The sequence below is a fragment of the Scyliorhinus canicula genome, chromosome 8, assembly GCF_902713615.1.
Source record: "Scyliorhinus canicula chromosome 8, sScyCan1.1, whole genome shotgun sequence".
Taxonomy (NCBI): Eukaryota; Metazoa; Chordata; class Chondrichthyes; order Carcharhiniformes; family Scyliorhinidae; genus Scyliorhinus; species Scyliorhinus canicula.
In genome coordinates, this window is record NC_052153.1 from 1093034 (window position 1) to 1114869 (window position 21836).

The 21836-nt window shown below is 47.3% G+C and overlaps 1 protein-coding gene across 1 annotated transcript in view; it reads right to left on the bottom strand.

The window, feature by feature from the left end:
• Positions 1-1038: 1038 nt before the first annotated feature.
• Positions 1039-21836, bottom strand: part of cntln (centlein, centrosomal protein) — a 578849-nt gene continuing 558051 nt past the window's right edge. The window contains 1 exon segment of the mRNA XM_038803995.1: positions 1039-1697. Coding sequence (XP_038659923.1) covers positions 1596-1697 — 102 coding nt within the window. The 3' untranslated portion in view covers positions 1039-1595.

The following is a 21836-nucleotide window of genomic DNA, read 5'->3' on the forward strand; positions in this document are numbered from 1 at the left end:
AAATTCACATCACATTAGTGATTTCTAATTGAGTTGATCTTTAAGATCTGGAAAGAGGCAATTTTACATATTGGTGGTGGGGAGTTGGAGGATTCATGTTGTTGTTTAATATCCCATCGCAGGGGAATATACACACGCGTAATGGCCTTTGGTGGTGTCGTTCCCTTTCTCAATCATTAACAGATAGAAGAATGTAGTATAGATCGGGCATTGTCAAACTCGGGGCGGGTCGCGGGCGGGTGTCGGAAGGGTCACGGAGCCATTCATCGCGGCGGTCCCGATCGTGAAAATCTGCGTGCAACAGTCATAGCAGCCGGCTGTTAATAACGGCAGCTGCAAGCGGCCTTCAAAATGGCTGCGAACATTTAAAACGATTACGGCCGCACTGCGCATACGCGCCCAATCATTGGCACCAATGCACAATTCTATGCGCATGCGTGCCTATGATCGGGCACGCATGCGCAGTGCGACCTCTTTTTTAAAAATGGTCACAGCTTTTTCTTTTACAAGTTCGTGGGGGTTTTATTCATTTATTTTATTCAGTTAATTTTTATTTTTTTCATTTTATTTTGTTTTACAAGTTTGGGGGGGTTTTATTTGATAAAATTGTACAGGAAAAAAATGCAGAACTTTGGACAGGTGGAGGTTCCATACTTTCCGACACCGGAAGGCTTCACCTTCATCCAACAGGTTCCATTGGAGGAGCGTGTACGAGGGTCAAAGGGACCCAAAACCATTCCCTCCATTTTTGTCAGCAGCAAACAAGGTAAGAGAAAATGGTGGGTCGCGCATGTCGGCCGGGTTGGATCACAAAGGTTGGCCGGTTGGTAAAAATAGGTCCCCAGAAAAAAAATTTGAAGAACACTGGTATAGATAACAATTTCATAAATGTGCAAATTAGTATTTGCAGTTAAAGATGTTTGAGCACTTTACACAATTTAGCTAAACAAATTAAAACTTTTGCATGAAAGAATTGATTTGAAAAGACCAAAAAGATTTAACTTAAAACTTTATTAAATATTGCAAAGCATACCAAACCTGTTTTCTTATCGCAAAATGAGTCACAAGATGACTTTTAACAATAAAATCTTAAACATTCCTTGTTAAATGCTTATAAATACATTGCATAAAGTGTAATTAAAATCTATGATAAAATATTTGTCAAACACACCGTAATTTGATGTATAAAAAAATGTAGCATTCACACATAATTAATTTGAAAAACAATATTTATTGAACAATTTATTTTCTTCAGGTCATCGCTAAACTCTCACAGCAATGAATCAAAAAATACATTTTTAAGGTGTATCAAAAAAGTACTCTAAAGTATTGAATATCTATTGCTGCTGCCCAATTGTGATGAATAATTTTAGCTGTGATTTGGAAAAGTCAGTGATTGTGTTTTATGTTTATTTTATTATCTGCATTTCGAAAAAAAAATATCCGCAGTCGAATGAGAAACGTTTCAATGACTTTTCTGTTTATTTTATATAATCATGTTGAAATAATAGAACATTGCAAAGCCTAATGGGGTTCTAATGACACACTGGGACTTGGTTCTGTTTGTAGCTATCGGATAGAGTGACAGAGGGGTGTCAGCTTACTTCTTTTGAAAGCAAGACACATTCTTCCGCCAGTTTCTCTTTTTCAGTTATCTTTTCCAACACCACTTCTGCTAAACGTGAAGCACAAGGAAGCTGCAAAATTAAAGACAGTGCACTGAAACAACACATTTTGTAAACCATTTCATTTAATCAAATGCAACAGCCTGTCTCAGAATAATAATCAGGCAGTGACAGGAGAACAATACAAGGACACTATATACCATCACTGTCATTGACAATGCCAACACCCTGGATATCAGGAAAAACTAAATGCAGGTCAAAATTATTTTCTGTCCCAATTCTGCCTACATTGTAATTACTTAGATCTACACAACCACGTCATCTTTTCAAACTTCCCAAAGGATTTCAGTTTCCAAATATTTGGAGTGAGTCAGTTATTAAAGACAGTAGCAGCCACTGAGGCATACTTCATTTCTACGGTCAGTTTTTAGTACATTTTAAATGTACAACAATTTCCCTTTGCAAGTTATCTAAATGCTTCATCTAATTACTTTTTTAAAAATGGTCTCAGTTGTATGAGCTTTCCAACACTTACAAGAATTCTACTAAAATTTAATCAAATAAAATAATAGCCACAAAAACCATCCCACATTAATTCTACCAGCCTGTAAAAATTATGTTGGAGCCAATCTAAATTTTGTTCCCCAATATCTTTTGTCGAATGGCAGCTCCATTATTCACATTGGGGTTTGCTGCTAACTCTTTCTCAAATTCGGCTGTAACTCAATACAAGTCACTGAATTGATTTATTTCAGTGAATGGACACACAAGGCAAATGTTATGATCAGATACACTTAATTAGATCACTACACCTTATATCTTCATAATGATACAAAACAAAGGACATGCCATGCTTCCTCACATCAGTGGGTATTCTTTTATGGTTTTTGTTCCAAACATTATTCGTAAAGTATCTGAAGGAGCATTACAAACATTTCGAGATGGCCATCATTCAAAGTGCAGTAATATTCAGGTTCTCTACTTACATCACGTTGCAGTCCAAGGTGCTTCAATACAGTTAAAGCAACATTACAGACACTTCAAAATGGTTATTACAAATGGTGCAAAGGTATTTAAGATGGAGTGAGACTCTGGGCATATAGGAAGGATCTGACGGGGAGCGCCTTTCTCACCACTAGCCAAGCTACATCTTGGTGCTTGTTTGAAAGTTCGGGCGATGAGGCATTCTCCCGAAAGACCTTGACCGTCTGCTCAGGGAACCATCTGACAGAATGCACCATATCCTTTATCTCCAGGACATGATGTGCAGACCACAACCTGATGGATCTGTGGTGAAAGGTGTTTCAGTGGTTATTCTAACTTGAGGTGAATAAGATTCTCTTAACAACACACTCTCATATTTCAAACTTCTTTACCACAGGGAAAGATCTTAAAGCTTTCTCTTTAACAATGTTTAACATCTTTCGCTGAGTGCCATGCTGTTGTACGGACTACATAGACCAATTCAGGAGACTAGTAGCCTGAACCACAAGGACTCCGAAACAATGTTGGATCTGAAATGGGGCTACACCAGTTTTCACGTGTTCCCGTAAATAAGGGCTTTAATGTCTGTTTCAGGACCTTTTTTCTAAATTGGTCAACAATCAGCAGACTCGATGGGCCAACAAGCCTCCTGCTGCACTGCAGGGATTCTATGGATTCCAGCTGCTGGGTTTGTCTCAGTCATGATTCTGCAGCAGCCCAAACAAAGTTAACGTAAAAAAAAGGCATGCAGAGTTTATTCAGAACTAATTTTATAGTCAGATGTTCGATTTCATTTTGGCAACACTTTGATTTTCTATTACGTATGGTTGAATAGCAAAATGCACAGTAATTTGGGAAGCACTGGTTAAGTTGGTTGGACCATCAGAATCTCTCTGCAGTGGAACCGAAGGAGCTGGGAAATGCAACAGTGCCACCACTGGCAGGAGCATGCAATTGCAGCATGACATGTTTACATAGGAAGATTCCATTCTAAATGTGGGTATTAGAATTTATAACAAAAAATGTTGACGACAGACACAAGATGCATAATATTAATATTTAATTGGTTAATGGAGTTGTGCATATTAGTGTATTAAAGTTCAATTCTCTACTACTCATTTGCAAGTTTACAACATTTAAACTTGGCTTTATCTAGTATGTCTTTCATATGAACTCTGAAGGATGGTTCTATAATAGCAAAATTAATAGCGCCTTTGTGAAATCAGAATAGCTTCGAGTACAAGATGAGGGACTGGATTCACCATTCCTGAGACTAATTGTCGACGCCGGCACAGGATTTGTGGATTTTCACAACAGCAAAACTGGTGCCACACTTGGACTGATTCAGCTACGGTTAAGGGACCAGCCCTTGCCAGTGGTATGCTCCAAGGCCCCCGCCAGTGCCTCCATAGGGACTACAATGGGCATTGCCCTTGAGTAGGCACATGATGGCCCACTGGTAGGTGGCAGCGGTTGGGTGGTCTGGGGTGTGTGGCAGAGGGTGGGGTGTAGGAGTGAGAGCTGGGGGGGGGTGTGGCCTTGGCCACATAGACTGCTCCCCCGTCAACAATTCCCCGCCCCAGCCAGTGTCCGGCCCAGCAGCCCGCAGTCGTTCCTCTTTGTGTCCTACCTCCTCTCTCTCCCTCAGCAGCCATGATGCCAGTTTCACCATTTGTAAAAGCACAAGTGAACCGCACCGTTGGGAATTCGGCCCATTGGAGGCAGGGAATCGCAGAGGCCCCAGAGAACACTGGGTCAGGCCCTCTAATGATATGCAAACGGTGTACGTGGGTTTCCGGAATGCATTGGTGCCACTGTTGAGGTGACGGAGAATTGTGATTTGGCGTCAAATCAGTGCCCGCCGCAATTTTGGCGACGGAACCGATTCTCCACCCAAACGCATTCCCGATTTCGGGGTCGGACGGTGGAGACTCCCACCCTAGGTCTTTTTTTCATTGCTTGAAGTGATGCATCTGCTGATGTGTAAAGGATCGGATGTGGTTAAAGACAGACTGCGTCTTGTCAAACAGCAAAGCATTTCCTTATGTATAAATCATCAACATTTTCATTCCTCAGAGGCGACTCAGCTTGAGACCCACAGGTAATGAGAGTAAAGTCGCCACAGTTCCGGAGGACCAGAGGCTGCTTTCCCTTTGAGGGGGGAGAGCTGACTGGTGGTGATTTAACCTGAGGATCGCCACACCTCAGGTAAGGGGCAAGTTTGGGAAGGCGGGGCCTTCATGGATGACCTTAACTGGAACAGGAAATGAACCCGCGCTGCCGGCCTCTCTCCGCATCACCAACCATCTATCCAGCCAATTTAGTGAAACAAATCCCTAATGTCGTCATCTCACTAAACATTCCGATGGAAATAAGTGTAACGCCAAACTTTATTAATTAAATGAAGTTCAGCTGACTGATAAATTATTAGCTAATCACTTGCTACATGCTCTGCAGAATATGAACAAATGGTGTACTGGATTCAAAATGGACTGGCTGTCTGAAATATGGTCCAGGATACCAGTACTTGTCGAATATCCAGAAAACGTTAGTTTCCATCTCCAAATGACATATTAAAACGACAGATATCTGGATGTATAATACGCACACACAGGCTGGCGTTTTCCTCCCCCTCCCCGATATGTTCTGCAGCGGCAGAAGGTAGCTCGCCAGTGGCTGGTGGTGGGATCTTCTGGCCCTGCCATTGACAAGGGGATTTCCTGTGAATGTGCCGCTCGCTACCACAAAACCCACGGGGTGGGGGTGGGGGGCGGGGGGGGGGGGGGGGGGGGGGGGGGCACACTTTCGGCAGTAACCAGTAACATAAGATCCCGCCAGAGTGAACGGCCAGAAAATCCCGTCTATGGAATCTAAACGTTCAAAAAATGTTTTGTTTCTGACAGGATAGGAATATCTGAAACTGGAGGAGGCCATTCAGCCCCTCGAACCTGTCCTGCCATTCAATTAGATTGTGGCCAAGCGGCACCTCAAAATTAATTTCCTGACTTTTCTCCACAGCCAGTGATACCAAAACTAATAGAAAAGTTCATTTGAGTTTGAAATTGTCAATTGACTCCCGGGGCAGAATTTTACATTCACACCCTGGCCGGCGCTCAGGAGGGGGAGGCAGTAAAATCCCCCAGGTGGCTTCCCCCCCCCCCCCCCTCCTGCCTATCGCCAATCTGTCCAGAATCTCATGTGAGACAGCCAGGTTGTCACTTATAGGCCACTTTTCACCTGGCCACAACTTGCGAGTTGTCGGGAGGGGAGGGAGTCACTTCCCACCTCCATGGTGAAATTCCACACCGACCCAGTCTTGCGGGCCCTAGTACTAGAATCTGGGACAGTTCATCATCCCAGCAGGGGTGGATGTTCCCAGTGGTGCTGTTGGGAATACTGACCTGCCAGCCCATCAGATGGCCTGGAGATGATGGGCATAGGTCTCACCTCCAGCCAATCAGTGCTCTTTGGAGTGTTCAATTACTGTGGGGACGCTGGCACCAGCAGGAATGCAGACCCAGCCAACTTATCAGGTGACTGGGCGGGAGGCCCCATTATCCTAAAAAATCCTGCTCCCAGAATCCACAGCCTTCCAGAGCAGGGAATGCCCGATTTACACAGCCATTTGTGTGAAAAAGTGATTTCACTCCCAAATGGGCGAGCTGCAATTTGAAGATTGTGTGGCCGTATTGTGAATTCTCTGGCCAGGAGTAACAACTTCTCTGCAACTTCCTGAGAGAATCTTTTCAGTGTTTCAACGCCTCAATTAAATCACCCCTTCAACCTCTGAAGCCTTTCCACCTCTATAAATCTGTATTGGAAAGCATAATTTCAACTCGATTTTCTGTTAACCTTAAAAAAAAGTTAGAAGTCAAATATAATCGGAACACTTACATAGATAATGAAGCAAGAAGATTTCAAGTCAAAATTCTATTTGCCGAATCTCCTCCAGAGGGCAATAGACAGAAGTAAATAAGATAGGAAAGCAACAGCTCCACGTTACAGACCACAATGTGAGTAATTCCATGTGACATTCTGTCTTGGGGGTTACATTCCATTTCTAATACCCTTCACAACAGTCACTCCTGCTAACGACTTATAGATGGAGAAAGGAATTTCATTAAGTCTCAGCGTTCATCATTAACATGACCACAATTGCTGATATACCTGCTCGCTCACAAATAACATTCATCAGCTCGTGGTAAAGCTATCTACACGGCGACTGAATGATAGCATCACCTTGACGTGGTCGGTGTCACAGAATCCAAATAATAACAAACAATAAGTGAATGAAAGAAAGTCTATTTTCAGTTGGACATAGTGTGCATATCTTATTGGACTATTTCTGGTTTAATCATCTTCTTAATGACGTGATTTGCAATAACACTTCATCTTTCAAGTGCTATTCACCCTTGGTTGCCAGATCAATAAAGTATGTTACTGTTGTCTCCAGGGCACATCCACATTACAGTAATTTGCTCTTTGTTCCTGAAAATAATGTGTTAACAAGATTTTTTTTTCACACAGGTTGTGCTATTTATATTTATATTCTTGACGCTCTTTGCAATTATCATTGACTGGCTAAATACAACAGCTGTAAGAAGGCGATCGGATTATTCTGCTTTTCTTTTAATTGATCATGAAAATTATGCAATGCTTGAAAGCGAAATGCCCTGAGGAAATTATCTTTGATTTGCTTTTAATTCAAAAAAAAAGTTGTCTTCCGAACCTGACCGGTCTGCAGCCTGGGTGTTTATGTATAAACCTGACCGGTCTGCAGCCTGGGTGTTTATGTATAAACCTGACCGGTCTGCAGCCTGGGTGTTTATGTATAAACCTGACCGGTCTGCAGCCTGGGTGTTTATGTATAAACCTGACCGGTCTGCAGCCTGGGTGTTTATGTATAAACCTGACCGGTCTGCAGCCTGGGTGTTTATAAACCTGACCGGTCTGCAGCCTGGGTGTTTATGTATAAACCTGACCGGTCTGCAGCCTGGGTGTTTATGTATAAACCTGACCAGTCTGCAGCCTGGGTGTTTATAAACCTGACCGGTCTGCAGCCTGGGTGTTTATGTATAAACCTGACCGGTCTGCAGCCTGGGTGTTTATAAACCTGACCGGCCTGCAGCCTGGGTGTTTATGTATAAACCTGACCGGTCTGCAGCCTGGGTGTTTATAAACCTGACCGGTCTGCAGCCTGGGTGTTTATGGATAAACCTGACCGGTCTGCAGCCTGGGTGTTTATGTATAAACCTGACCGGTCTGCAGCCTGGGTGTTTATGTATAAACCTGACCGGTCTGCAGCCTGGGTGTTTATGTATAAACCTGACCGGTCTGCAGCCTGGGTGTTTATGTATAAACCTGACCGGTCTGCAGCCTGGGTGTTTATGTATAAACCTGACCGGTCTGCAGCCTGGGTGTTTATGTATAAACCTGACCGGTCTGCAGCCTGGGTGTTTATGTATAAACCTGACCGGTCTGCAGCCTGGGTGTTTATGTATAAACCTGACCGGTCTGCAGCCTGGGTGTTTATGTATAAACCTGACCGGTCTGCAGCCTGGGTGTTTATAAACCTGACCGGTCTGCAGCCTGGGTGTTTATGTATAAACCTGACCGGTCTGCAGCCTGGGTGTTTATGTATAAACCTGACCGGTCTGCAGCCTGGGTGTTTATGTATAAACCTGACCGGTCTGCAGCCTGTGTGTTTATGTATAAACCTGACCGGTCTGCAGCCTGGGTGTTTATAAACCTGACCGGTCTGCAGCCTGGGTGTTTATGTATAAACCTGACCGGTCTGCAGCCTGGGTGTTTATGTATAAACCTGACCGGTCTGCAGCCTGGGTGTTTATAAACCTGACCGGTCTGCAGCCTGGGTGTTTATGTATAAACCTGACCGGTCTGCAGCCTGGGTGTTTATGTATAAACCTGACCGGTCTGCAGCCTGGGTGTTTATAAACCTGACCGGTCTGCAGCCTGGGTGTTTATGTATAAACCTGACCGGTCTGCAGCCTGGGTGTTTATGTATAAACCTGACCGGTCTGCAGCCTGGGTGTTTATGTATAAACCTGACCGGTCTGCAGCCTGGGTGTTTATAAACCTGACCGGTCTGCAGCCTGGGTGTTTATGTATAAACCTGACCGGTCTGCAGCCTGGGTGTTTATGGATAAACCTGACCGGTCTGCAGCCTGGGTGTTTATAAACCTGACCGGTCTGCAGCCTGGGTGTTTCTGTATAAACCTGACCGGTCTGCAGCCTGGGTGTTTATGGATAAACCTGACCGGTCTGCAGCCTGGGTGTTTATGTATAAACCTGACCGGTCTGCAGCCTGGGTGTTTATGTATAAACCTGACCGGTCTGCAGCCTGGGTGTTTCTGTATAAACCTGACCGGTCTGCAGCCTGGGTGTTTATGTATAAACCTGACCAGTCTGCAGCCTGGGTGTTTATGGATAAACCTGACCGGTCTGCAGCCTGGGTGTTTATGTATAAACCTGACCGGTCTGCAGCCTGGGTGTTTATGTATAAACCTGACCGGTCTGCAGCCTGGGTGTTTATGTATAAACCTGACCGGTCTGCAGCCTGGGTGTTTATGTATAAACCTGACCGGTCTGCAGCCTGGGTGTTTATGTATAAACCTGACCGGTCTGCAGCCTGGGTGTTTATGTATAAACCTGACCGGTCTGCAGCCTGGGTGTTTATGTATAAACCTGACCGGTCTGCAGCCTGGGTGTTTATGGATAAACCTGACCGGTCTGCAGCCTGGGTGTTTATAAACCTGACCGGTCTGCAGCCTGGGTGTTTATGTATAAACCTGACCGGTCTGCAGCCTGGGTGTTTATGTATAAACCTGACCGGTCTGCAGCCTGGGTGTTTATGTATAAACCTGACCGGTCTGCAGCCTGGGTGTTTATGTATAAACCTGACCGGTCTGCAGCCTGGGTGTTTCTGTATAAACCTGACCGGTCTGCAGCCTGGGTGTTTATAAACCTGACCGGTCTGCAGCCTGGGTGTTTATGTATAAACCTGACCGGTCTGCAGCCTGGGTGTTTATGTATAAACCTGACCGGTCTGCAGCCTGGGTGTTTATAAACCTGACCGGTCTGCAGCCTGGGTGTTTATGTATAAACCTGACCGGTCTGCAGCCTGGGTGTTTATGTATAAACCTGACCGGTCTGCAGCCTGGGTGTTTATGTATAAACCTGACCGGTCTGCAGCCTGGGTGTTTATAAACCTGACCGGTCTGCAGCCTGGGTGTTTATGTATAAACCTGACCGGTCTGCAGCCTGGGTGTTTATAAACCTGACCGGTCTGCAGCCTGGGTGTTTATGTATAAACCTGACCGGTCTGCAGCCTGGGTGTTTATAAACCTGACCGGTCTGCAGCCTGGGTGTTTATGTATAAACCTGACCGGTCTGCAGCCTGGGTGTTTATGTATAAACCTGACCGGTCTGCAGCCTGGGTGTTTATGTATAAACCTGACCGGTCTGCAGCCTGGGTGTTTCTGTATAAACCTGACCGGTCTGCAGCCTGGGTGTTTATAAACCTGACCGGTCTGCAGCCTGGGTGTTTATGTATAAACCTGACCGGTCTGCAGCCTGGGTGTTTATGTATAAATGTGGTGGGTGCAGAATAGAATGATGTTAATGTGAAAATGCAGTAAATTGACAAGGAGTCATTGAACAGTTACTCACTCTGATAGCCACCCGGCAGGAAGTTAGGTCACCTTATCAAGTTATTTTAAAACATAAAACATACTTTGAGAAGATTTAATTGCTGTATGGTTGCCAATATTGTGCCTAAAACATTTTGTATAGATCCAGTGTGTAAAACACGCCAGGACCCAGAAGACTGATCAACTTATTCCAGAATATGTCCCCAAAAGTGCCTCTCCCAAATGAGAGGAGGGCGAGGAGATGCATAGGGAAGAGAATGCAGAAAGGAAGATGGTAGGCAAGCACGAGGAGAAGATAGTGTCTAACCCACTGGGAAACCAATGGAACGTCCACTGGGTGGGGCCAGGGGGAAATCAGTGCCACACTGAGCCGGGGGGAGGGGGATGAATTGTCATGTGGACTGGTGTGTGTGTGTGTGTGTGTGTGGGGGGTGGGGGTGGGGGGACCAGTGTCACACCCACAGAGTGGAGAGGGTTAGAAACATAGAAAATAGGAGCAGGAAGAGGCCATTCGGTCTGTCGAGTGTGCCGGATAATTCATTATGATCATGGCTGATCATCCAACTCAATAACCTGTTCCCGCCTTCCTCCCCAATATCATTCGCTCCCTTTCACCTCAAGTGATGTATCTAACTCCTTGAAAACCTGCAACGTTTTGGCCTCAGCTGCTTTCTGTGGCAGCAAATTCCACAGGCTCACCACTCCTCATCTCAAATGTTTACCTCATATCCTGAGACTGTGACCCCAGGTTCTGGGCACCCCCACTATCGGGACCATCCTTCTTCCATTAACCATGTCCTGTCCTGTTAGAGCGAGATCCTCTCTGTCTTCTGAACTCCAGCAAATACAATCCTAATCGACTCAATCTCTCCTCATACTGCAGTCCCGCCACCACAGGAATTACTGCACTCCCTCTATGGAGCAAGAACATCCTTCCTCAGATAAGGAGACCAAAACTGCTCACAATACTCCAGGTGTGGCCTCACTAAAGCCCTGTATAACTGCAGCAAGACATCCCTGCTCCTGAACTCGAAACCTCTCGCAATGAAGGCCAAAATACCATTTGCCTTCTTTACCGCCTGCTGTACCTGCATGCTTACCTTCAGTGACTGGTGTACAAGGACACCCAGGTCCCGCTGCAATGGGACCCCAGCTGTCCACAATATATATTCATGATTTAGATGAGGGAACAAAATGTAATATCTCCAGATTTGTAACTGACACCAAGTTGGGTGGGAGGGTGAGCTGTGAGGAGGATGCAGAGATACTTCAGTATGATTTGGACAAGTTGAGTGAGCGCAAAAATTAATGGTAGATGCAGTATAATTTGGAGAAATGCGAGGTTATCCACTTTGGTCACGAAAATGCAGATAATTATCTGAATGGTAATAAGTTAGGACAGGGCATGCCATGCCTCCCGAGATCTAATGCGATCTAGCCAGACGTCACAATCTGAATCCCGTCCATTGTGTTGGCATCAGTATTTTGCAAATATGCATATTCAAGCGAGACAGCTAGTCTGACTCTATATGCACTCGCCAGATCTACCGAGACCCTGGGACCTACTCCCTTTGCCTCGGAGACCTCGGGTGAGTGCTGTTCAGTGCTGCTCCCCACAAATAGGAACCAGAAAGAGCGGCACTTGGGGGGGGGGGGGGGGGCATGTGGTTGCCTTCTGGGGAGGGTGGGACCTTGGCACTGCTTTTTGAACTGGGCACCTTGGCACTGCCACTTGGGTGCCAGCCTGGCATTGCCAAGGTGTGTAGGTGACACTGATCGGGGCAGTGTTAGGCTGGCAGTGGCAAGGTGCCAGGCTGCCATATTTCCCATGGCAGGGATCAGGCCCAGGGGTGCTTTGTGCATATAAGGTGCGTTTCCCCTCCCTCCCCCGAGCACCCCATTATAGGTGATTTGGGGGTATGGGGGTCAAGTCGGGGTCGAGAGATCGGGATGCCATTGGGCAAGTGGTGTTCCTCAGGAAATGGGGCTTAGTGCGGCCTTGGTGGGAAGTTCCCCACTGAGGCCCTGAATTGCTGCCGGGATCCACCTGGCGAAACGTAGTCATCACGGGACTCTGTTCCAATTTGATTAGACCGCACCCACTATCTCGAAGTTCCCTTGTAAGACATGGTATGGCCACCTTTCCCATTTTACTCTTGCACTAGACAAGAATAAACAATTGTTGCAATTAAGCCATGCACACACATGCAAAGGGTCACATACATTGCTCACTAGGGGAGGGCTGTGGCAGGTGGCAGGTGCTGTTGGTGGGGGAGGAAAGAGAGTTGTCTTCACAGTGGTGTACAGGACGCTATTTTCTATCTTGTTTTTGATTGCTCATGGCATCAGTTTTATTGTGTTTTTTGATAACAATATCTTGCCCAATGCTGTTCTCCAAACTCACAGATACTGGGGTCTCGCCAATGTATCCGATAAAGGGAGCGGTGGGCTTTTCACTGTCTGGAAGGGAGGTACAGCGGAAATCATCATCACATTGTGAAAAATACTTGAATATGTACACGGGGTGCTGTAACCTATAGGGCTACAGAATGAGAGGTGACAGTGGGATGAGGCTGGATAAGTGATTCGCAGATACCATGGGCCAAATAGTCACTCTCTGAGCTGTAATTTTAACTGGGTCTAAAGAAAATGAGTTTTCATCCTGAGTTCCTCCCTTGGACAAAAGGGACAGTGACGAAAATCCCACTGAGTTTATATTGGGGCTGAGAATTTTTCATTTTACTGTTAACATTTTCTTTGACAAAGACAGAGTGACTTGGTCAAATGCACATACTGCTGCGCGGCATTGCTAAGCTGTGTGTGGCTTTGACAGAGGGAACATCAAACTGATGTTTCAGTGCGTCATAGATGCCACTTTCACTGGAAGGTTAAGGAATATTTACTCAGTCTCCTGCTCTTTGCCATTGGGAATATTTACTCTGCACTGTGCTAGTGCTAACCATAGTGGTTAAAGAAGCTCCTTTTCTGATCTTATCTATGAACAGACAAAGCTACAGGCTGAACTGTTCATACATCAACTCCTAAAACACACTATATGTTGAACTCATCCGATAAAGAACCATAAATGAGACCAACCATCTGATTCGGATGGGACAGTGGAAGCATTCATCACAACATGTCTGTTGCTGATAATATTTTATTTTTAAACCCTTGCACTAGCATTCATTTTAAAAGAAAAGTGAATTTAAAAAGACCACTCGGGTTTATTGAGGATATCCTGAAAAATCATCTGAGTTCCCTTTGTCATCTTCTCATAGAGCTTTGTAAATAGCAAAGGCATGTTTGGGTTGCTGGTGGGAGCTACAATTATTCAGCTGGATAATTTAACATTAAAAAAAAAGCACAAGTGAGATGAAATGACAAAGCCATTACAACATTAAGTCGGTACCCTGGATAACTATCATCTCCCATCGTCAGGACTGCACGGCTAGAATGGGATTTTCTTAAAACAACGAGAAAAGCAAATTATTTGCTCTCATGGTTCTGATGGTTTCAACTGGGAAGGTAGATTTTTATTCACTCAGGGTAGTGTGATGACCAGGGAAATATGTTTCAGCGTACAGATTTCAGGGAAACTTAGAGTGAAACTGAGTATTGTTCTGATATACTGACAGAGAACAGCAAGTTCTGTGAAATCACAATTCCTTGATGTTGGCCAATCAACATAGATTGCCTAATGGATATGAAGCAAAGAATATTTTAAACTTAGTCTTCTAAGCTTCAACTCAAATAGATTGCTTTGAAAATAATCTGCAAAGGGTGGATTTATTTTATCAAAACACAGTAATATTAATCGGCAATTGTTGAATATTTGCCATCCCGTTCTCAGTCAGATTATTAAAAGTACAGATATGATAGGTGATTGGCAGACGTTAATCAAAAAAAAGGAGCATTAGTCTGGAAAAGACAACTTTCTAGAACTTGCATAAAAATTAAGCAAAGAAGCACATTTTTAAAATTCATTTAAGACATGGGCAACGATGGCTAGGTTAACATGAAATGAAAATGAATGAAAATGAAAATGAAATGAAATGAAAATCGCTTATTGTCACGAGTAGGCTTCAATGAAGTTACTGTGAAAAGCCCCTTTTTATTGCCCATCTCTAAATTTCTCTTGGGAAGCAGGTGGTGAGCTGCTGCAGTCCAAGTGGTGTAGGTACACCCACAGCGCTGTTAGGGAGGGCACTCCATGATTTTGATCCAGCGACAGTGAAGGAACGGCAATACATTTCCAAGTCAGGGTGGTAATAATAATAATTGCTTATTGTCACAAGTAGGCTTCAATGAAGTTACTGTGAAAAGCCCCTAGTCACCACCTTCCGGCGCCTGTTCAGGGAGGTCGGAACGAGAATTGAACCCACGCTGCTGGCCTTGTTCTGCATTACAAACCAGCTGTTTAGCCCACTGTGCTAAACCAGCCCCTTGTGTGTGGCTTGGAGGGGAACTCGCCTTTGTTTTAGGTAGTGGAGTTTGTGGGCTTGGAAGGTGCTGCTGAAGTAGCTTTGGTGAGTAGTTACAGTGAATCTTATTTATTGTCCACACTGCTCCCAATGTGCGTTGGCGGTGAAGGGAATGATTGTCGAAGGTGGTAGATGGGGTACCAATCGAGTTGTTTTGTCCTGGATGGTGTTGAGCTTCTTGAGTGTAGTTGGAGCTGCACAAATCCAGGCAAGTGGAGAGCTTTCAAATTTACTCCCGACTTGTGCCTTGGAGATGGCGGAAAAACTTTCCAGAGTTAGGAGACGAGTTACTTGCTGCAGAATTCCTCGGGCCGGATTTTGGTTATAAAGGCATGTAGTTCAGTGGGAAGGTTCCTGACTCATGGCCCTACCTCAGCACAAAGAACCCTGAAATGTGGGCTTTTCAATCCAGGATTGGTGCAGAATGAAGACGGGCCGGCTGGCCGTGAAAACATGCTCGGAGTTCATGGGGGTGGGTGAGTGCCCGGATGGGCTGATTGAAAGGCTAGCCTCAGTTCTCTGGGACTGAGTCATAGTTGTTTGAGAAGATTGTAAACCCTCGAGCTGCCACCCCTCCCATTTCCCCCTCATACCCGCCCCCCCCCCCCATTGCCAATTTACCCAGTATCCACCATAGGTAGATATCAGATTTGGAAACTCAGCCAAGCATCCATAATGAATAACCCTGAGAGAAATGTCAATAGATAGCTCCATCAAAACAGCCCAGCAGAGATTTTTTAAAGAATGACTGACACTGTAGTTTTTTTTTAAAAATGCTAAAGAACTGGGAATAAAAATAAATTCTGATCATAACCGTTAAACAGATCTTGAGCAGGATACTCCGTTGGCCGATGCCTAAATCACGGATCGTGATTGGGAGGAGAATTGGTTCCGACGCTGAAATCGTGGCAGGCGCCAATTTGACACTAATTCGCTATTCTCCGTCACCTCGACAGCGGCATCAATACAGTCCAGAACATACATACAGTAAACACCGTTTGCATATCATTAGTGGGCCCGACCCGGTATACTCCGGGGCATCCACGATTCTCCGCCTCCAATGGGCCGAGTTCCCAACGGCACGGTTCACTAGTGCTTTTAAAAAATCATGAAACCGGTGTGGCGGCTGGTGAGGAACAGAGAGGGGGGAAGGAAAGTGTTCAACATCGCCATAGTTTGCAGATTGTTGTGCCGCTGGCCAGAGGGCTTCTGCCAGGGCCGGGGGGAGTACCGGGGGGTAGCCAGGAGGTGGGCTGTGGGGTCGGGGTGGACGGACACGGAACACCATTGCCGCAGCCGGGAAGGCAGCCATGCAGCTGCGCACACCGCTGACTGCCCGCTCTGAACTTAGTGCCATGGATCGTATAGGTGTCCCCTCTGGCGCCAGCCGACCCATCAGTTGGGCGCGCTCCAGCGCAACCAGTGCCATCTTGTTGGCTGGGATGAGTGTGTGTGGGGAGTGTAATGTGTGCGTGGGGAGTGTAATGTGTGTGCGCGGCTGGGATGAGTGTGTGTGGGGAGTGTAATGTGTGTGTGGGGAGTGTAATGTGTGTGCGCGGCTGGGATGAGTGTGTGTGGGGAGTGTAATGTGTGTGTGAGGCTGGGATGAGTGTGTGCGGGGAGTGTAATGTGTGTGTGCAGCTGGTATGAGTGTGTGTGGGGAGTGTAATGTGTGTGTGCGGCTGGGATGAGTGTGTGTGGGGAGTGTAATGTGTGTGTGCGGCTGGGGTGAGTGTGTGTGGGGAGTGTAATGTGTGTGTGCGGCTGGGATGAGTGTGTGTGGGGAGTGTGTGGGGAGTGTAATGTGTGTGTGCGGCTGGGATGAGTGTGTGTGGGGAGTGTAATGTGTGTGTGCGGTTGGGATGAGTGTGTGTGGGGAGTGTAATGTGTGTGTGCAGCTGGTATGAGTGTGTGTGGGGAGTGTAATGTGTGTGTGCGGCTGGGTTGAGTGTGTGTGGGGAGTGTAATGTGTGTGTGCGGCTGGGATGAGTGTGTGTGGGGAGTGTAATGTGTGTGTGCGGCTGGGATGAGTGTGTGTGGGGAGTGTAATGTGTGTGTGCGGCTGGGGTGAGTGTGTGTGGGGAGTGTAATGTGTGTGTGCGGCTGGGATGAGTGTGTGTGGGGAGTGTAATGTGTGTGGGGCTGGGTTGAGTGTGTGGGGAGTGTAATGTGTGTGTGCGGCTGGGATGAGTGTGTGTGGGGAGTGTAATGCGTGTGTGTGGCTGGGATGAGTGTGTGTAGGGAGTGTAATGTGTGTGTGCGGCTGGGATGAGTGTGTGTGGGGAGTGTAATGTGCGTGTGTGGCTGGGATGAGTGTGTGTAGGGAGTGTAATGTGTGTGTGCGGCTGGGATGAGTGTGTGTGGGGAGTGTAATGTGCGTGTGTGGCTGGGATGAGTGTGTGTGGGGAGTGTAATGTGTGTGTGCGGCTGGGATGAGTGTGTGTGGGGAGTGTAATGTGTGTGTGCGGCTGGGATGAGTGTGTGTGGGGAGTGTAATGTGTGTGTGTGGCTGGGATGAGTGTGTGTAGGGAGTGTAATGTGTGTGTGCGGCTGGGATGAGTGTGTGTGGGGAGTGTAATGTGCGTGTGTGGCTGGGATGAGTGTGTGGGGGGAGTGTAATGTGTGTGTGCGGCTGGGATGAGTGTGTGTGGGGAGTGCAGTGTGTGTGTGCGGCTGGGATGAGTGTGTGTGGGGAGTGTAATGTGTGTGTGTGGCTGGGATGAGTGTGTGTGGGGAGTGTAATGTGTGTGTGCGGCTGGGATGAGTGTGTGTGGGGAGTGTAATGTGTGTGTGCGGCTGGGATGAGTGTGTGTGGGGAGTGTAATGTGTGTCTGCGGCTGGGATGAGTGTGTGTGGGGAGTGTAATGTGTGTGTGCGGCTGGGATGAGTGTGTGTGGGGAGTGTAATGTGTGTGTGGGGCTGGGATGAGTGTGTGTGGGGAGTGTAATGTGTGTGTGCGGCTGGGATGAGTGTGTGTGGGGAGTGTAATGTGTGTGTGGGGCTGGGATGAGTGTGTGTGGGGAGTGTAATGTGTGTGTGGGGCTGGGATGAGTGTGTGTGGGGAGTGTAATGTGTGTGTGGGGCTGGGATGAGTGTGTGTGGGGAGTGTAATGTGTGTGTGCGGCGGGGATGAGTGTGTGTGGGGAGTGTAATGTGTGTGTGCGGCTGGGATGAGTGTGTGTGGGGAGTGTAATGTGTGTGTGGGGCTGGGATGAGTGTGTGTGGGGAGTGTAATGTGTGTGTGGGCTGGGATGAGTGTGTGTGGGGAGTGTAATGTGTGTGTGCGGCTGGGATGAGTGTGTGTGGGGAGTGTAATGTGTGTGTGCGGCTGGGATGAGTGTGTGTGGGGAGTGTAATGTGTGTGTGCAGCTGGGATGAGTGTGTGTGGGGAGTGTAATGTGTGTGTGCGGCTGGGATGAGTGTGTGTGGGGGAGTGTAATGTGTGTGTGCGGCTGGGATGAGTGTGTGTGGGGAGTGTAATGTGTGTGTGCGGCTGGGATGAGTGTGTGTGGGGAGTGTAATGTGTGTGTGCGGCTGGGGTGAGTGTGTGTGGGGAGTGTAATGTGTGTGTGCGGCTGGGATGAGTGTGTGTGGGGAGTGTAATGTGTGTGTGCGGCTGGGTGATGTGTGTGGGAGTGTAATGTGTGTGTGCGGCTGGGATGAGTGTGTGTGGGGAGTGTAATGTGTGTGTGTGGCTGGGATGAGTGTGTGTAGGGGAGTGTAATGTGTGTGTGCGGCTGGGATGAGTGTGTGTGGGGAGTGTAATGTGTGTGTGCGGCTGGGATGAGGTGTGTGTGGGGAGTGTAATGTGTGGTGTGCTGCTGGGAATGAGTGTGTGTGGGGAGTGTAATGTGTGTGATGCGCTGGGATGAGTGTGTGTGGGGAGTGTAATGTGTGTCTGCGGCTGGGATGAGTGTGTGTGGGGAGTGTAATGTGTGTGTGCGGCTGGGATGAGTGTGTGTGGGGAGTGTAATGTGTGTGTGGGGCTGGGATGAGTGTGTGTGGGGAGTGTAAATGTGTGTGTGCGGCCTGGGATGAGTGTGTGTGGGGAGTGTAATGTGTGTGTGGGGCTGGGATGAGTGTGTGTGGGGAGTGTAATGTGTGTGTGGGGCTGGGATGAGTGTGTGTGGGGAGTGTAATGTGTGTGTGGGGCTGGGCTGAGTGTGTGTGGGGAGTGTAATGTGTGTGTGCGGGCGGGGATGAGTGTGTGTGGGGAGTGTAATGGTGTGTGTGTGCGGCTGGGATGAGTGTGTGTGGGGAGTGTAATGTGTGTGTGGCTGGGAGGAGTGTGTGTGGGGAGTGTAATGTGTGTGTGTGGCTGCAGCTTGTCAGCCTCCCGAGTGTCAATCACCGGACCCGGCGAAACCCGCACCGTTTCTTATTGGAATTGATTTTGTCCCAAGTGGCGCCGGTGTGAGATCCTCCACAGGAGCTGAATTGGTTCAGGTTAAGTGCCAGTTTTGTTGTTGTGAAAGTCCACGAATTCTGAGTTGGCTTCAACACTTAGTCTTAGAAACGGAGAATCCCACCGCTTAAATTCCGTTCAAGAGCATTTACTGCTACTTTATGTGACTCCAAGTGTGGGTTAAGACCCGTACAAACAACCTTGCGGAGTTCAGGTTTTCCTCTTCAGTGAATCACACCAGGATCTCACCAGAATCACACCGGGATCACACCGGGAACATACAGGAATCACACCGGAATCACAGCGGGATCTCACTGGGAACACACCGGAATCATACCGGGAACTCACCGGGATCACACCGGGATCTCACCGGGATCACACCGGGAACTCACCGGGAACACACCGGGATCTCACTGGGATCTGACTGGGAACACACCGGAATCATACCGGGATCACACCGGGATCTCACCGGGATCACACCGGGAACACACCGGGATCTCACCGGGATCTCACCGGGATCACACTGGGATCTCACCGGGATGACACCGGGATCACACCTGGATCTCACTGGGAACACACCGGGATCTCACCGGGAACACACCGGGATATCACCGGAATCTCACCGGGATCTCACTGGGAACACACCGGGATCTCACTGGGAACACATCGGGATCTCACCGGAATCACATCGGGATCACACCGGGGTCTCACCGGGATCACACCGGGATCTGACTGGGATCACACCGGGATCACACCAGGATCTGACCGGAATCACACTGGGATCTCACTGGGAACACAACGGGATCTCACCGGAATCACACCGGGATATGACCGGGATCACACCGGGATCTCACCGGGATCTTTCCCTTCCCATTTGGAAATGAGGATGGGGCTCCTCAAACCTGACCTCCAGCCATTTTAAAGAGTGTCAGGAGTCTTCACACCTGGCCCCTGGCATCTGATTTGATTATGTAGAAAGAATATTTATGTGGCAGGTTCAGTTCAGTTTCTGGTCAAAGTGGTTTCGGGGGGTGGGGGGAGGGCGAGGGTTGTAGATGACCAGATTATCTCTTGCCGATATAGCCATTGTCTGGCACTTGTGCAGCACAAATGTTAGTTGCCACTTAGCAGCCCAAGTAACAAGGAAGTTAGACACAGGAGAGCCAGTGGACGTGATTTATTTAGATTTAAAGAAGGCCTTTGACAAGGTGTCACGTGGGAGACTGTTAAATAAGTAAGAGCCCATGGTGTTAAGAGTAAGAGAGTAGGTATGAAGGGGTCTTTTTCAGGATGGCAGCCGATGACTAGTGGTGTGCCTCAGGGTTCGGTGCTGGGACCACAACTTTTCACAATATACATTAATGATCTGGAAGAAGGAACTGAAGGCACTGTTGCTAAGTTTGATACAAAGATATGTAGAGGAACAGGCAGTATTGAGGAAGCAAGAGGGCTGCAGAAGGATTTGGACAGGCTAGGGGAGATGGCAAAGAAGTGGAAGATGGAATGCAATGGGGAAAAGTGTGCACTTTGGAAGGAGGAATGGAGGCATAGACTATATTCTAAATGGGGAAATGCTTATGAAATCAGAAACACAAAGGGACTTAGGAGTCCTTGTCCACGATGTTCTTAAGGTTAACCTGCAGGTTCAGTCGGCAGTTTGGAAGGCAAATGCAATGTTAACATTCATGTCGAGAGGGCTAGAATACAAGACCAGGGATGTACATCTGAGGCTATATAAGGCTCTTTGAAGTATGAACTGAAATGAAAATCACTTATTGTCACGAGTAGGCTTCAATGAAGTTATTGTAAAAAGCATTTGGAGTAATGTGAGCAGTTTTGGGCCCCGTATCTAAGGAAGGATGTGCTGGCCTTGGAAAGGGTCCAGAGGAGGTTCACAAGAATGATCCCTGGAATGAAGAACTTGTCGTATGAGGAACTCTGGGTCTGTACTCGTTGGAGTTTAGAAGGATGAAGGAGGATCTAATTGAAACTTCCAGGATACTGCGAGGCCTGGATAGAGTGACGTGAAGATGATGTTTCCACAAGTAGGAAAAACTAGAACGAGAGGGCACCATCTCAGACTAAAGGGATGATCCTTTAAAACACAGATGAGGAGGAATTTCTTCAGCCAGAGGGTGGTGAATCTGTGGAACTCTGCTGCAGAAGACTGTGGAGGCCAAATCATCGAGTGTCTTTAAGACAGAGATAGATAGAATCATAGAATTTAGAGTGCAGAAGGAGGCCATTCGGCCCATCGAGCCGGCACCGGCCCTTGGAAAGAGCATCATACCTAAGCCCACACTTCCACCCAATCCCCGTAACCCAGTAACCACCTAACCTGCACAGTTTGGACTGTGGGAGGAAACCGGAGCACCCGAAGGAAATCCACGCAGACACGGGGAGAACGTGCAGACTCCGTACAGACAGTGACCGAGGCCGGGAATCAAACCAGGGACCCTGGAGCTGCGAAGCAACAGTGCTAACCACTGTGCTGCCCTATAGGTTCTTGATTAATAATGGGATCAGGGGTTATGGGGAGGAGGCAGGAGAATGGAGATGAGAAAAATATCAGCCATGATTGAATGGCGGAGCAGACACGATGGGCTGAGTGGCCTAATTTTGCTCCTCTGTCTAATGGTCTTAAGTCTGAATAATGTTCTGATCTTGCTAC